Source organism: Pterocles gutturalis, unplaced genomic scaffold (genome assembly GCF_000699245.1).
Source record: "Pterocles gutturalis isolate BGI_N339 unplaced genomic scaffold, ASM69924v1 scaffold38938, whole genome shotgun sequence".
NCBI lineage: Eukaryota > Metazoa > Chordata > Aves > Pterocliformes > Pteroclidae > Pterocles > Pterocles gutturalis.
Window position 1 is genome coordinate 1 of NW_010121826.1, and position 15,191 is coordinate 15,191.

General features: G+C 36.5%; 1 protein-coding gene across 1 annotated transcript; it reads left to right on the forward strand.

Moving 5' to 3' along the window:
• The first annotated feature begins 263 nt into the window (after nucleotides 1-263).
• On the forward strand, nucleotides 264-8,208 carry LYAR (Ly1 antibody reactive). The gene is made up of 8 exons (XM_010077360.1): nucleotides 264-385; nucleotides 1,338-1,452; nucleotides 3,333-3,440; nucleotides 4,854-4,937; nucleotides 6,802-7,138; nucleotides 7,416-7,520; nucleotides 7,673-7,758; nucleotides 8,074-8,208. Exons 1-8 carry the CDS (start codon nucleotides 264-266, stop codon nucleotides 8,206-8,208), a joined length of 1,092 nt encoding a protein of 363 aa, XP_010075662.1.
• The last annotated feature ends 6,983 nt before the right edge of the window (nucleotides 8,209-15,191 follow it).

A 15,191-nucleotide genomic window follows, 5' to 3' on the forward strand; every position in this document is an offset into this window, starting at 1 on the left:
TTAGCGGGGGATTAATAGTTTCAGGGTTCCTGGTTTCCCTTGTGCTCAAGGTGTTGGGCGAAATGAGTTTTTCCCTCTGAATATTTGCACATGCACAGGTCAGATTTTCTGTTGGTGGATGCACAGTTGCATTTCTTTTCGGCCATCCACATGCTTCGTTCAAGCTGTAAGTGTAACATCTCCTCTTTTTATCTCTAGGGCTGTGCTTGTGGGGAGGAGGAAGACTGTACCCATTTCACAGAAGCCACTGACCGCGCACCAACATGGTGGTTTTTACATGCAACGCGTGTGGAGAATCTGTGAAGAAAGCACAAGTTGAAAAACATGTGAACATCTGCAGAAACTGTCAGTGCCTTTCTTGTATGGATTGTGGCAAGGATTTCTGGTAGGTAAAAGGTGGGAAATAGCCTTGCTCACTCTGCAGTGGTTGTCACAAATAGAAGATTTTCCTATGGTATATTAGAATTAAATTTGGCAATTTATGAATAATTCACATTTGTATTTAAAAATTATACATGTTTTTATATAATTTCAAGCTTAATCATCCAAGTTTGAACCACAAGGACAACTAAACTACAAAGTAAACAGAGTTGCAGTTTCTTCTTTTACAGTTATGAGTGACAGTGCTTTCAGCTTCTGATGATCAACAACTATTACTTATTCTGCTGCTGCAGAGTGGGATTGGGAATAACACCAACAATTCTGAATTTGGTTGTCACTTCTCAGAACTCAGAAGAAAACAGTGCTCCTATTGCTTTCAATGTATAGATATATGAATTTTAAGAAGTGTCCTGGGTCATCATCATCTCCCACTAAGCTAATCTTTTGTCAGTGGAGTATTGAGAAATATTAAGATCTATGTTATTCATTCTTTTTTGGGGGCACTTACACATTGGTCAGAACTACACTACCACATTAGTATATCTATATTTAGGAATTATTTTTTTGCAGGCATTTTTCACCTATTTTTCCAATTTTAAAATATGTCAGTGTGAGTAGTAAACCACAGACGTGTTAATAGCAGTGCATATGTTACATGTACAAATGTGCGTAAGTTATAGGGTCATTAAGAAAAGCAGCAGTATACTGAAGACTCAGATCTAATTTTACAAGTCAGAAATTTTCACTGAAGGCTGAAGCATGACAGAAATGTCATCAGTTTTATAGGTATGTACTGTGAGCATGTTGAACTTTACTCATGTAAGTGTTGACAGTATTACGGTTTGAATGATAGACGCTATCATCTACTGCTTCAGTTTGTTGATTACATAAGTCTTGTATAGTTTGAAGGATGTAAACGCTTTAGTGAACTACAATTAAAAATCTCCTGTGTTCAGGGGTGATGATTATAAGGAACATGTGAAGTGCGTAAGTGAAGACCAGAAATATGGTGGAAAAGATTTTGAAGCCAAAACTAACAAAGGAGATGCTAAGCAACAGGAGTGGATTCAGGTAAGGTTTGTTCTATATACAGAAATGATAAATAACTATTGTTTATTATTGTTAAAGGCACAAGAGTGGCTATACTGGATCAAACCAGAGATCTATTTTTCCCAATATCCACAGCTTCCTTTTGGCAATTCCTTGGTAGGTCTATTGTTTATCCTGGAAAGAAACACACTGTTTGTTTGTTGTTTGATTTAATGTTCCCTAGTTCTTGCATACAAAGAGGCATTGATAATTGCATACCCTCTTCATGCCACATATGCTTTTGCAGACCTCTTAGGCATCCCTTCCCACCTCATCGTCTCTGTTCCAGGCTGAAAAGTCCTGTCCTGCTCAGTTGTTCTTCATATGTAAATTGTATTTTGCTCAGCTGTACTACCTCTCTCTGAAATCTTCCCCGTTCTATTGTATCCTCGTGAAATGAGGTTACAAGAACTACACACACTGTTCAAGATACAGATGAACCATAGACATACTGTGTCATAATGATGTTTTCTGTTTCCTTTTTTATTCCTTTCTTATTGATTTTTGTCAGTTCATCTACTTTTTTTGACTCCTGTCAATCATTGTGCTGGTGGTTTCATGGAATTGGCTGTTCTAACCCCAAGGTCTTGTGTCTAAGCTCCAGTGGTCAGCTTGCCATTTTGCATGTGAAGTTAGGATTGCTTTTCCTGTGCGTGCTGCTTTATATGGATTTGTGTTGAATTTAATTCACCTTTTTATTAAATAGTCACTCATTCTCTTTAAGATCTGTCTGGAATTCTTCACAGTCTTCATCCTGAATAGCTTCTTATCATCAGGAAAATTTTCCTGCCCTCTTTTCAGATCTTTTGTAAATATGTTGAACAGCAGAGGGTGCAGTGTGGATCACAGGAAATGTCTCCGACCCTTTCTGTCCTACCCTTCAGGTAGTTATTTATCCCATGCAAGAACCTACCCTCTTCTGTCTGTTAGTGTCCTTTAAAGATTTTAGGAATGAACTCTGAAACACATTTTTAAAACCCCATTAGATATAATTAGGTTGGTCAACTTTATTCATGGATTTGTAGATTTCTAGCTCTTACAGAACACCATCTAACAAAGCACTAAGCTACATGGATACTTGAGGAATGTGAATAATACCATTGAAGTCAACAGATTAGTGCCATTGTTGAGACTGAACTCCTCTGAGTGCAACTTGGCAGGGTTAGCTTTACAGTTGGACTTGATGATCTTAAGGATCTTTTCCAACCTAAATGATTCTATGATGTGAATGCTATTGCTAATGAAAATTGTACATGTCCAGTGGCTACATCTTTAAATAATGAGAAGGTCAGAGCCTTTCCCACTCACCGCGTGCAAGCAGCAGGGCTGTTCAAGTAACGGCCGCAAGGCCCTGGCCTAACCTCCTCTGTTCTTTTGTGCCGACACCTGTAGCACAGGAATATGCCAAAAGAAATGCATGTCAAACTGTGGCCTCAAAGTTAGCCTCACTGTCACAATTAACTCCAGAATTTTGCAAAAACTAATTGGTTGACAATTGCTTTTCTTAAATGCAGGTCTTCTTTACAGTGCAAGAATCCCCATATGATACAGTGACTTTATTTCTAAATGTTTATATTACAGGTTGTAACTTGCATGTCAGAAAACATTGGTGAGCAGTCCTGCTTGCCTCTGCTTACTACATAGGTACAAATATTTATATAGATAACTTTGGTTTTATCGTAAGATCACATATGTGTCAAAGGTTATTTTCTAAAGTTTATTAGACAGTTTGTTCAAGCAGGTTATACAGTCTGTGAGTACTAGGTGATTTCTGTCAAATGTGTTTCTGACTTGCATACCTTGCATGTATCATTTGATCATTATGCTTCTTTGCTGATTTAATTCTGGTTTTCTTCATTCAGAAAATTCATGAAGTAATGAAGAAACCAAACATAAGCCCTAAAGTGCGTAACATTCTGGAGCAAATGCGTGTCTTTGATAACATTCCAAGAAAAAAAGTCAAGTTTCAGGTATGTTTTAATACAGATTTGTAGTAATCCATGCAGTGAGCTTAAAAATGGACTTAGCAAGTGCCACTCTCTTTTAACAATGCTGGGACAAATTGCTTATTTTGGGCATTGGTAGATAAATGGTGTAACAGCTGAGTTTCAAATAGGCAATGTTTGTAAAATGTATCTCCTTGCTTAAAAGGACACTCTGTGTGCCATTTTCATTAAGTCAGAGAGTCACCATTCAAGCTTAATCTCCATGCATAAGCTTGTTCTTTGTTTAATACAATTTTTTTTTAATTATTTACAATTTCTGTTGAATGTCCAAATTCTTAGACAAACTTTTAAAGGATTCTTATTTCTGTGTCTTTGGTTTTTCCTAGTAAAGGCAAGATACTATTTTGAGAGTTTTCCTGTTGCTCAGTATTCTGACAGAATCTCCCACACAGGATACTTCACTAAACTTTGCATCACAGCCAAAGCAAATTCCAAATGTTTTACGTTGTATCAGTAAAGAATTACTGACAAGCCTGACAAGCTGGCCTTTTTTTTTTTTCTTTTTTTTTCTTTTCTGTGCCTCAGATTGTGAGGCCGAAAGAAGATCATGATTACTTCCAAAGCACTCAAATAGAACCTAATAGAGCTGTGGTGAAATTGCTGCTAGTGAGCTGAAGGTTAGAATGCTTTCCTACAGAATTAATGTTCTAAGCAGGGAAAGTGATATTTCCAAGAAGCTTCTTTTCTTTTTTTGTAAGATATGTTGCAGCGGAAGATCAAAAGTTTTTGCAGTTCATTGTTCCAGTTTACTACTGCAGCTTTCCTTGGATTTTCACTGCAAAAATCTTTACATTAGGTTTTACTTAGAATTCCACATTCCTGAAAGTTGATTTGTTGCTGCTATTGTGAGCATATTATATGTAGAAATTTACTGCTTTGTTTTCATTTTAAGCAGGAGCCCCTGCAATAGCCCCAGCAACTTTCAAATGTTTACATTGAGATATTTGCTTAAATATTACTTTTCTGTAATAAGCTCAGGTATCCATTCAGGAGCGTGACCATCTATCCAGTACACAAATAAATAAGGTCAGATTCCTGATGTTTTAACTCGTGGGAACAGAAGGTTTGGTAGGTCATTAACATAATCAGCTATATTCGAAAACTTAACGATTATCTTTTCTATATATTTACCTCTTCTAGATTACCATTGGTGAGACAGTTGAGAGGTGTGGTATAGTAACAGTACACAAGCATTATGTGAAACAATTTAGCATGGAGGTTTAAGAGATTTCACAGAGAGTAAATGTCTAACTAGATCTTAATTAGAATAAATTATTATATTCTTAAATGGAAAATAAAAACAAAAACCAAATATATGGTAATCAAGAAAAAAAACAGATGCACCTTTTCAGTTATTGTTGTTTTTTTCCTGCATAGAATTGGATGAAGAACAGTTTGAGAATTACTGACAGCACTTTGCAAGACCAGGTGTGGGATATTTTCTCAGAAGCAAGCAGAAACGTAAGTTACGTTAGAGGTACAACATCGTACAACAGGAATGCAGTCAAAAGTGGTGGAAGGAAAACCTTCAGACTCCCTTTGTAGATGTTAGGAGAAATATTGTCTCCCATTGTTAGAATGGATTATGTTATAATGTACTATTCCTAGACTAAATTGCTAAATTATGGAACATACTGTTGCTGAAGTAGTTGTCCATACTGGGCAGGTTGTGATTAAAATGTTGAACACAGAGACATGATTGTGACACAGTAATCAGAAGGCTGATTTAACTTTATTATGTGCTGTTAGTACATAGGGAAAAACACTGTCTTTGGTTCCAGTCTTTTACCACACACTAAGAAGGAATAAAACAATGTCTTTTCAGAACTTTATAGGCCTCAAACAAATGTCTATAGGAGTGGGAAATTAACAGCACCCAGTTTACCTATTTTATTAGTGGAGAAAGATGAGATCCTCCAGTTTGTGGTACAAATTCCTCCCACTTGTGTGTCCAGATTGTGGACTCCCACTGACCTTTTTTCTCAGTTCCTTTCTTTGCTATTTCAGTACTAACTCAACATGTTTTGGTAGGGTGATGTTTTGATTGTTCACATCTATTACTGCTACTAGAAAGCAGTTACAGAAGCTTACTTGTCTATTGATGTAGAGATTGCTCACCTCCTCCCCCCAGCTTATTTTGAGGAAGAGCACAGGCATAGCTTTGACATTAATCCCTTGTTGATCATGCTTCAAGTTCCTGATTTGATGGTTTCAGTTAAATCTATTTGTACTTTTTCTGAAGAATCCAAATATAAGAGCCAGGAAACAAATACTTTTGTTTAAAGGATATGAACATAACATAAACTCTGGTCACTGAATTTCAAGTACATTGTCTTGCTGGAACATTAGTTCTGAATTGATCCAACTTCACGAAAGTCATAAGCAGTTTCCTCTTGATGTAAACTGATTTTTTTAAAATAATAAAACTTGAATCAGAACAATTATTTTATTTAAACACAAGTAAACAGTTTACATTTTCTATAGACTATAGAATTAAAGTAAAATATGTAATACAACTTTCTTGCTCAGATCTTTTCAATGCACCTTTAAGAGATGTAATACATGCCTTGAAGTGTATGTACTCAAAGGAAGTTCTTAAGTGGAATTCAGATTGAATTGAAATTACTCTTTACATAAATATGATATTAAGTTGCTTGTATAAACATGTATTCTCTTTCTAAATAGCCACATTAACATTTCAGTAAGTGTATTTCACTTTTAATTATTAAAATTAATTTTAATATAAAAGTGCTCATTAATATATTAATTCTTCTACAATAAAATTATTGTAAGCCCAGGAACATTAAAAGAAAAACAGATATGTTAAGGTGAGAGAAGTACAATTATTTGCCTTTGTTGAAATCATGCAGTAATAGTTTGTTGTCCCAGACATATCCCAAGACAGGGAACTGGATGGCAAAGCTAAGATTATTACTCATGGTCCATATATTTGGGAATAGGTTCTGCATCTTGCTGTAATATGTTGTATTTTTGTCTGAGTAAACCAAAGAGTTGTCTCTCCCTTAATTACATTTAGCAAATATGTTAAAAAAAACGCATGGACAATTATGTCAAATAGAAATTATATACATTGTAAGATAACATTTCTTCTGTGATATCAAGGTAATTAGCATTTAGGCTGTTAAGTTAAAAGAAGAATCAGCCACACTGTTCAGTGCTATTTCTCAGGCAACTGGTGTCACCACATAAAAGCAATTTAATGGAATTCAGGATATCAGTGTTCTTCATGAATGATGTAGTAGAGAGAAGTTGCAATGTCAAAAAAAGCATGTAAAAATGGTAATAATCTGTCTTTCAACCAAAGATTGCAAAAGAGAAAGAACAAGACAAACCACAACAGAAGGAAGAGAGGCAGTCTGCAGAAACTGGGGAAAAAACGATGGCAGAAGAAAACGGAATTACAGATGATAAAACTGAGAGGAAAAAGAATAAGAGAGAACGAAAAGAAGAGAGACAAAAGAACAAAAAGAAAGAGAAAAAAGACTTGAAATTAGAAAACCAGTCCGAAGTAAAAAAGAGTAAAAAGTCCAAAAAAGGAAAGGAGAGCTTGGAGAATGAATTTGAAATAAATGGAAATGGCCATCAGAGTGAAATAGAAGAGGAAACAAATGTAAAGAAACGCAAGCATAAATACACTGAAGGTATCCATCCTACACCTTATATTCTTGTTTGTTTTCAAGATGCTTTTTTTCAATACTTTAAAGCTCAATAATCTACCTAAGTGGAATTTTTTAAGTAGTAAATTACATATACAAACTAGATTATTTTTAACACTGTGGGTGCACAGTCCTTTTATAAAATCTGAACCTCTTAGCAACTCTAAAATCACATTACAAGAACAGAAACTTTAAGCCACATCAGAACTTTTCTTCTAGTTTTATTTTTTTTGTGTGTATGTTTATCCAATTCCATCTCTAGATGAACCTCACATGACAACAAAGAGAGTGAAAACCGAAAACATTTCAGAAGACATGGAAACAGAAAACACCAATGGCAACGAAGAAAATGTGGGAACAGATAAAGGTATTCTTAAAGGAGGAGTTTAGTTAGAAAACTATTCTGCAAAAGTCCTAGTGCAGAATATAAGTATGCTTTTGCAGCAAGCCACAAAATAAATTGTGCTTCAGTATACATATATCTGTATGCTGAATATGTCCCTCTCTCTAATTTTCTAGGTAAATTCAACTGGAAGGGAACCATCAAAGCTCTTTTGAAACAGGCTCCAGACAATGAAATTTCAATTAAAAAACTAAGGAAGAAGGTACTGTACAACATTGGTTTTTTTAATCTCTTTGATTTTAAAATTTTTTCCTGTAATGCTTAAGGTTCATAAAATCCTGCACCACATAAGCAAAAAAGTTTGATCTTATTTAACAGAATATCAGTTGACAAGAGTGACAACTGAAGGATGTGTTTTTTATTCCTTACTGGACTACAGAAGAAATTCAGTGCTAATTGTGCAAAGGAATAATAGCATAATAGATTCCATGCTACTTTTAATAGAGTAACATGAATGCATTGTTGCTTAAAGTGGAATTATCTTTACTAACTGAAAACCATTCCTCTGTCTTTGTAGGTTATAGCTCAGTATTATGCAGTAGCTGGTGAACATCACAAATCAGAAGAGGATATTCTAGTCATATTTAATAAGAAAGTGAATAACAATCCCAAATTTAAAGTTTTAAAGGACAAAGTTAAACTCCTGAAATAAGAGTTTGCATACTTTTCATAACCTTTGCATTTTAATCTTGTATAGTGGGTCAAATTCTTCTGGCAGCTGTACAAATGTCATGCACTGGTCTCAATTTAAACTGTGTACGTGAGAGCAGAGCTTAACGACTGGATTCCTCTTTTTTCTAGATTTATCACTGAACATTTTCAGATATTTTATTTTTTGATTTTATGGAAAATGTATATTTTTTTGTAAAAGTTCTAAGAGTCATTGAAAATAATTGCTGCCTACTATATTAAAATTCTTCCAGTAATGGATATAATTTATAGGCATGAATGTTTATCAGGACCTGGGTTTTGGCTTTTTGCAGAAACTATTGTAAAAGCAAATAGGATTTTCATATTCAAAACCCCACCATGGAATGGATGTTTTATTATGTTAAAATTCAAAATGGTATGACTGATATCCCCTTTACGCACTGTATCAAGTATATGCAGGCTTTAATAACCTGTTAATTTTGTGTTGTAAATTCCATAATTAAAGCGTCTGTCAGGTTTGTGTATGTAATATTACACATTCAGTGAAAATCTAAAGACTGCGTTACCTGTTTATGCATAGCTACTGAATGTTTTAATTAGTAATGCAAGTGACTTCAATATAGTGGTCACATAGACTAAAAATTGACTGCTGAAATAAACTACTTTAAAACACCACCTTAAATATAATAAACCTTGCCACTTTAATTTGAAGAGGCTGTTATATTGCAGTCACCGAAACAATTTAGGAAGGCCAGAAATCTTACACGTAAGAGACAGAGTTGCCTGGGGAAACTTACTTGAAGTTTATAAGGTTTTAATTAAATACTAAATAATTCCAGATAAGGAGTTTCCTACAATTAAGTAATCTGTTAAGAACAGTGGTAGAAAGACAGTGAAAATGTCTTGTAGTAGGTGGTACAGTGTTTTGGAAAACTTCATAGTGATTTCAAGCAATACACTTTTTTAAAACTCCATAATGAGAATATCTGAATTTATATAAATATCGAATATATTAAAAGTATAAATATGAAAAAACTGTCTGATACACTGGGTCCAATTTTCTGAGTACATATTTATCTTGCTTATCGTAAAAGTTGCAATAAAAATACCTAATAAATTTAACATCTCTTCAAAAGTGTTTGTGGTTAATTCATGACATGGCTTTGGAGATAAATAGAATAAAATGTATTTACAGACACGGAGAAACTTCAATAAGTTGTTTGAACACATTTCGGAAGCTTAGATTTCTTTTTTTGTTTGTTTTTGATTTAGGAAAGGACATAGAGTAAGACCTTGTCAGTGAAATTGAAATTAATACAGTGCTGTTAATCTTTTCACTCACTCTATATATTTTTCAAAAAATATTGTTACATTAACATCCTAAATAGTTTTGTTACAGTAACTTTTATAGGTTTTCATTTTTTTGTTTAGAATTAATTGCCAGTTATGCCATTCTCTTATAACTTTTCATCTTCCGTTGTTGACCACATGTGTTTGACACATGTATAGAAACTACATTTGCGGAACTGCTCATACCCTAAGTTCTTGTGATGGCAGCAGGAGGTATGGGTGCAGTCAGCAGCTGCTACAGTTGTGGCAGCTTATTCTGTGCCATGCCTCCATCCTCTTCTCCCTGCCTTCGAACTAGGATCTAACCTCTCTATCCTACACTTAAAATGTCAGTCCCATGTCCACAAGCCTGGATTGTCTTTCTGCGTGTCTGCCTCTTGCTTTCATCAGCCAGTGGGTCCCAGCTGCCTTGTGGGAGTGTATTGTCATCAGCTCAATGTCCAAGTGGAGACCAGGGACAAGTGGTGTTCTTCAGGGGTTGATATTGGGACCGGTGTTGTTGGAGACATGGACAGTGGGATCGAGTGCTCCCTCAGCAAGTTTGCTGACAACACCAAGCTGTGTGGTGTGGTCGACACGCTGCAGGGAAGGGATGCCATCCAGAGGGACCCGGACAGGCTGGAGAGGTGGGGCCATGCAAACCTCATGAAGTTCAACAAGGCCAAGAGCAAGGTCCCGCATGTGGATCGAGGAAATCCCAAGCACAAATACAGGCTGCAAGAAGAATGGAATGAGAGCAGCCCTGAGAAGAAGGACTTGGGGGTGCTGGTAGGTGAGAAGCTCAACATGAGCCGGCAGTGTGCACCTGCAGCCCAGAAAGCTAGCTGCATCAAAAGCAGCATGACCAGCAGGTTGAGGGAGGTGATTCTCCCCTTCTGCTCTCCTGAGATCCCACCTGGAGTAACTGCATCCAGCTCTGGAGTCCCCATCACAGGAAAGACATGGACCTGTTGGAGTGGGTCCAGAGGAGGGCCATGAAGATGGTCAGAGGGCTGGAGCACCTCCCCTATGAGAACAGGCTGAGAGAACTGGGGTTCAGCCTGGAGAAGAGAAGGTTCTGGGGAGACCTTACAGCAGCCTTCCAGGAGTTAAAGGGGGCTACAGGAGAGATGGGGAGGGACTCTTCATCAGGGAACGTAGTGATAGGATGAGGGGTAACAGTTTTAAGCTGAAAGAGGGTAGACTTAAACTAGATATTAAGAAGAAATTTTTCACTGTGAGGGTGGTGAGACACTGGCACAGGTTGCCCAGAGAAGCTGTGGATGCCCCATTCCTGGAGGTGTTCAAGGCCAGGCTGGATGAGGCTTTGAGCAACCTGGGCTAGTGGAGGGTGTCCCTGCCCATGGCAGAGGGGTTGGGACTTGATGATCTTTAAGGTCCCTTCAACCCCTAACCTTTCTATGATTCTATGATTACCTTTTCCTAGTGTTTTGGCAGAAAGAAGGGGGGGCAATATGCTTTTTAAGTATATTTTTCTTCCTGAATGTCCCTGCAAGTACTGTACTATGGTAGATGAGTCTCTGCTTCTAATTATAGATGACTTCAAGTGCTATTGGAGTCCACGTATAGTTGCATTATTGACATGCAGCTTTCCAGTAAAAAAAAATAAAAAAGACCTCTGTGTTTTCATTAGACAATAGATTCCTCAGAGGACTGAAATTGGCTTTTCCACTTACAACAGATGCGAGCTTTAATTTACTGCTTTGCAACTAATGATGTCTCGATCAGATTGATGTTACACTGTTCTTTAAAACTATCAATTTAGTGGTAATCATTTCAGAGGGAGGCATAATCCTTTGCAGACCATTCAGAATATTTCCTGAAGACAGAAAAACAGTAAGACGTATCTCATTTCTATTTGGTGATTAATCAGCATATTTACCAGTATTTTTTTAAATCCCACAGATCTGTTGCAATGAAGTTAAGTATCTTGGATGCTCTTTTGGTTTTTAAGTCAGGGAGGAGGGTGTACAACCCTAAGATATAGAAAATGCAAGAGAGCAACAGTATCAACTTACTGACTGCATTCAGAGAGCGTGTCAAGTTCAAAAATTAGTATTCCAGACAGAATAAGAGAACAGCAAGGCACAGCCCACAGTGGTAATGTGGAAACCTGTCGAGCACCTGCTTGCAGTTTAATTAATATGTTCATTAAGCATTATTATCTGATCCCAGCTTTCATGTCAGATTATTAATTTGATTGAACAGCTCTTAAATCCTCATTTGAGTGACTTTGGGGTCTGTCACCTTCAAGAATAAATGGCAGAACTCACATCCATCCGTGCATACGTGTATTTGGAGAAGGAAGATCTAGCTCACAGTAACTGCAACAGTTTGGGTGTTGTGCATACGCTGATGGCATGACTGCCATCCCTCTCTTTGGCGCTGTCTTTGATCACCTGAACTGACTGCTGCAAGCCATTGCCATTGATGCCAAGTTTGATGCCCATGGAACTTTAGCTGCCATGATCCACAACTGACGTTTTAAATACATTTGACCAACAGGGACATGATGAACGAGAAAGTTCATCAGCTTTGATCTAGGTTCTCAGCAGCAAAGTCAATTGATTAGCATTGTCCATGGACAGGAGAGTTGTGTGTGCCTTCATCAAGCACACTACTGACCTCCTGTTCAAAAATATATGCTGTGCAGAATATTTAAAAGAATGTCATGGCAGTACTAAGTAGCCCTTTATTTTAACATCTGACAAGAACAGCTGTGGACTTTCTTTTAACAGCATGCCGGCATACTGGGCTTGTGTTGCCACAGAGGACTTTATATACTTAACCATTAAGTTAATTTATTCTAGCATTTGGTCATGAAGCCATCAAAACCACATCTGAGTAATGAGTTCAGTTGTATACATGGGGGATTCAGCAAAATGTGTCACACATTGCAGTCATATCATTAAAAAAAACAATACAAACCCAACAGCAAACCTGAGAACACTGAGCTGTTGCAGACCCTCGAAACTGCTGGCTTACAACATTTCCACTTTTTACTCTGATGTCTTTCAAATTCTAGCAGATCCTATCTTTTGGTACATTAATTGCTGTGCAGCTCAGATAACATTTGTTATTATGGAGGTCATTAAAATAACACTTGCGTATTCAGTGTTTGAACATCAAACAAACAAAAAAAACCCAGAAGGTCAGCAGCACCTATTCAAGTTTTTTAAACAAGGTATTTTTTGAGCATCATCACCTTTTTCACTATTTTTTTTCCTGTGCTTTCAGGACAAAGGGGCATTGCTTAATGTTGATTCTGCAGTGTGGCAGAATCATGTGGCTGATGGACATGCACATTTTATTGTGGTTTTCTCACCTGCAACCAACCAACAGTAATAAAGAAAGGGACTTTATTACTGCCACTTTAGATTCTGAGGAAAAGAGGGAGCCCTTCCAAACTTTTGCAGAGGCAGAACAGCTACTATAAAATCACATAACTTTAAAAAGAGGAGACAATGTAGCACAAGTATTCACATTAATTTATACCATTAAAGCTAGTATTTTAATACAGTTTGTAAAGATAGATCTCAATAAATGAGAATGTAAAGTTCCAATTTTACCAGCAAGAGCTGTGTATTTAAGTGTTATAGTATGAAAAAAGTTGTAATATTAAATATTGTTAAGTATTGTAAATTAGAAAATTGTTTAAATCTAGTGGCTTTCTTTAAAAGTATAGGATAAGCTTTTAAGCAGGGAGTTTAATCATTGAAAGAAAAAAGCTTCAAAGGACAGCTACATATTTGTTGGGTTCAGCCCTCCGCTGTACTGGTGCATTAGAGTAGTTCATTCTTCTTTCTCCCAGTGAAAACCGATCCTCCCACCTGGTGCTATAATCCGATTGCATCAGTACAATGTAGTCAGACCCCGACATGAGTAGTGGCGTATAGCTGATTACTACAGGATACAGAGACCCAATAGATTATTTCATTCGGAAACTTTTAAAGCTGTAACACTCACCCTTATTGAGGAAATAAGAGAGCAAATATTAACCTTTTTGTACCAGATAAGCACAAAAAAGGCATATTGTTCTATACATTGAGTTGTATTCACAGGTTACAAGATACCTCAGTTAATATAGTCAACATTTATCCCTTTCTTCTCCCAATTTAGTTTTTGGTTTTGTTTTTTTTTTTTAAATAAGTCCTCTAAGTTTCTTTTCTGCTCTGTCAGCCAAGAAAAGCAGTGTATCATGTTTCCCATTAGTACTTTTACAGGAAGTGTTATTTTATATTGAATTCTAAATTCCACTTCGGCTAGAGGAAGTTTTAGTAGTAACTTTTCTTTGCACTTAAGATACAATTCCTTTTGTACCTGTAACCTACTGCTTTCCTTTGTGCTTGTTGAGACAGAAGAATCCTTTTGCACCTGTATCTTCATGCTTTTATGCTCTCACAGGGTAAGGGCTGAAAACCTTCAACCTTTCTGCTTAGATAGGACTTCTTTTCTGCAAGACTGCAGATCACAGAACTTAGTCCTTTCTCAAACATATCTTAATCTTATTTTTTATTTATCCTTCCCTTTAAAATTTATTCTAGAAGACGTAGAATTGTCCAGTCTTCAGAAACTATGTGCTACTCAAAGCCATGTCTAAGTTACAGCAGAAGTAAAATAACTGACTTCCTACAGAAGTAATTTTGTAGTTCCTGAAATGACTTGAAAGTAACAGAAAAACAGAAATTGTGTCTCTGTATGCCTACCCATTAAACTACTATTCCCAACTTTTAGGTGGAATGCAATACTACTAAATTGGTATCAAAATCCTAATTGAGGCGTAATTACAGAGTCAAGCTCAACTCTCACGTTTGTTTGCTTTATTAGAAAAAAGGTGCTTCTAAACATACTGAGTTCTTCCACTCAGGCAGCATGAAATCTACATCTACGTGACAGACTGAATGAAAAATAACACCACAATTCCACCTGCATTGCAGATGGCTCAAAACATGTGATTTTTACTCTTTTCGTTTTGTTCTCTGCAGTAGCCATGTAATGAATTTTTGTGATCCAGCAATTAATGTATAAACACGAAGCATGAAGTGCACTTTTATATATTTTTTTTCTGCCCTTCTGATGGCCTTTGACTCTTCAAGGAGGAATACACAGCTATTGACACTGTACAGTATCCATGCATGACAAAAGCTAATGTTTTTAGTGGGTGATACAGGACCAGAATTTTCTCCTAGACTTTTCTTTCTTAGCATTAAAGCAAGTGCTCCACTTACTGAAGCCAATATTTTGTGCCTGCATTTCTGCCTTGCACTTCTAAATCAATTGCCACCATAAAAGCTTTTACTGAATTGTACTGGCATCTCTTACGCTTACAGCACTTTATTGATTTTTTTTTTCCATCTATCCATTCTACCATTTACAATAAGACATTTTATGTACTGTTCCTACAATTTCCTTGTCTTACACCATGAAATTTGTTTCCTCTCTCCTTGCTGCTACAATTCTGTCTCACCTACCTTTGAAAATTCAGCAGTTTTGGTGAACTTTCAGAACTTAAGTGGTTTCAGAGGTTAGCATTGAATAAGTTTTCTATGAAGAAGAAAAACTATGAACTCAGTCTATGTTGTTAAAGATCTCTTCATGTCAAGCAGATTAGCCAAAACAGCAGCCGGCATTGTA

What these genes read in the sequence shown, in the direction of transcription:
- LYAR (XM_010077360.1), top strand. Translation starts at nt 264, where the DNA reads ATGGTGGTTTTTACATGCAACGCGTGTGGAGAATCTGTGAAGAAAGCA. An exon ending in AGCAACAGGAGTGGATTCAG is followed by an intron (nt 1,453 to 3,332) that starts GTAAGGTTTGTT and finishes TTCTTCATTCAG; the next exon opens with AAAATTCATGAAGTAATGAA. An exon ending in TCTCAGAAGCAAGCAGAAAC is followed by an intron (nt 4,938 to 6,801) that starts GTAAGTTACGTT and finishes TTTCAACCAAAG; the next exon opens with ATTGCAAAAGAGAAAGAACA.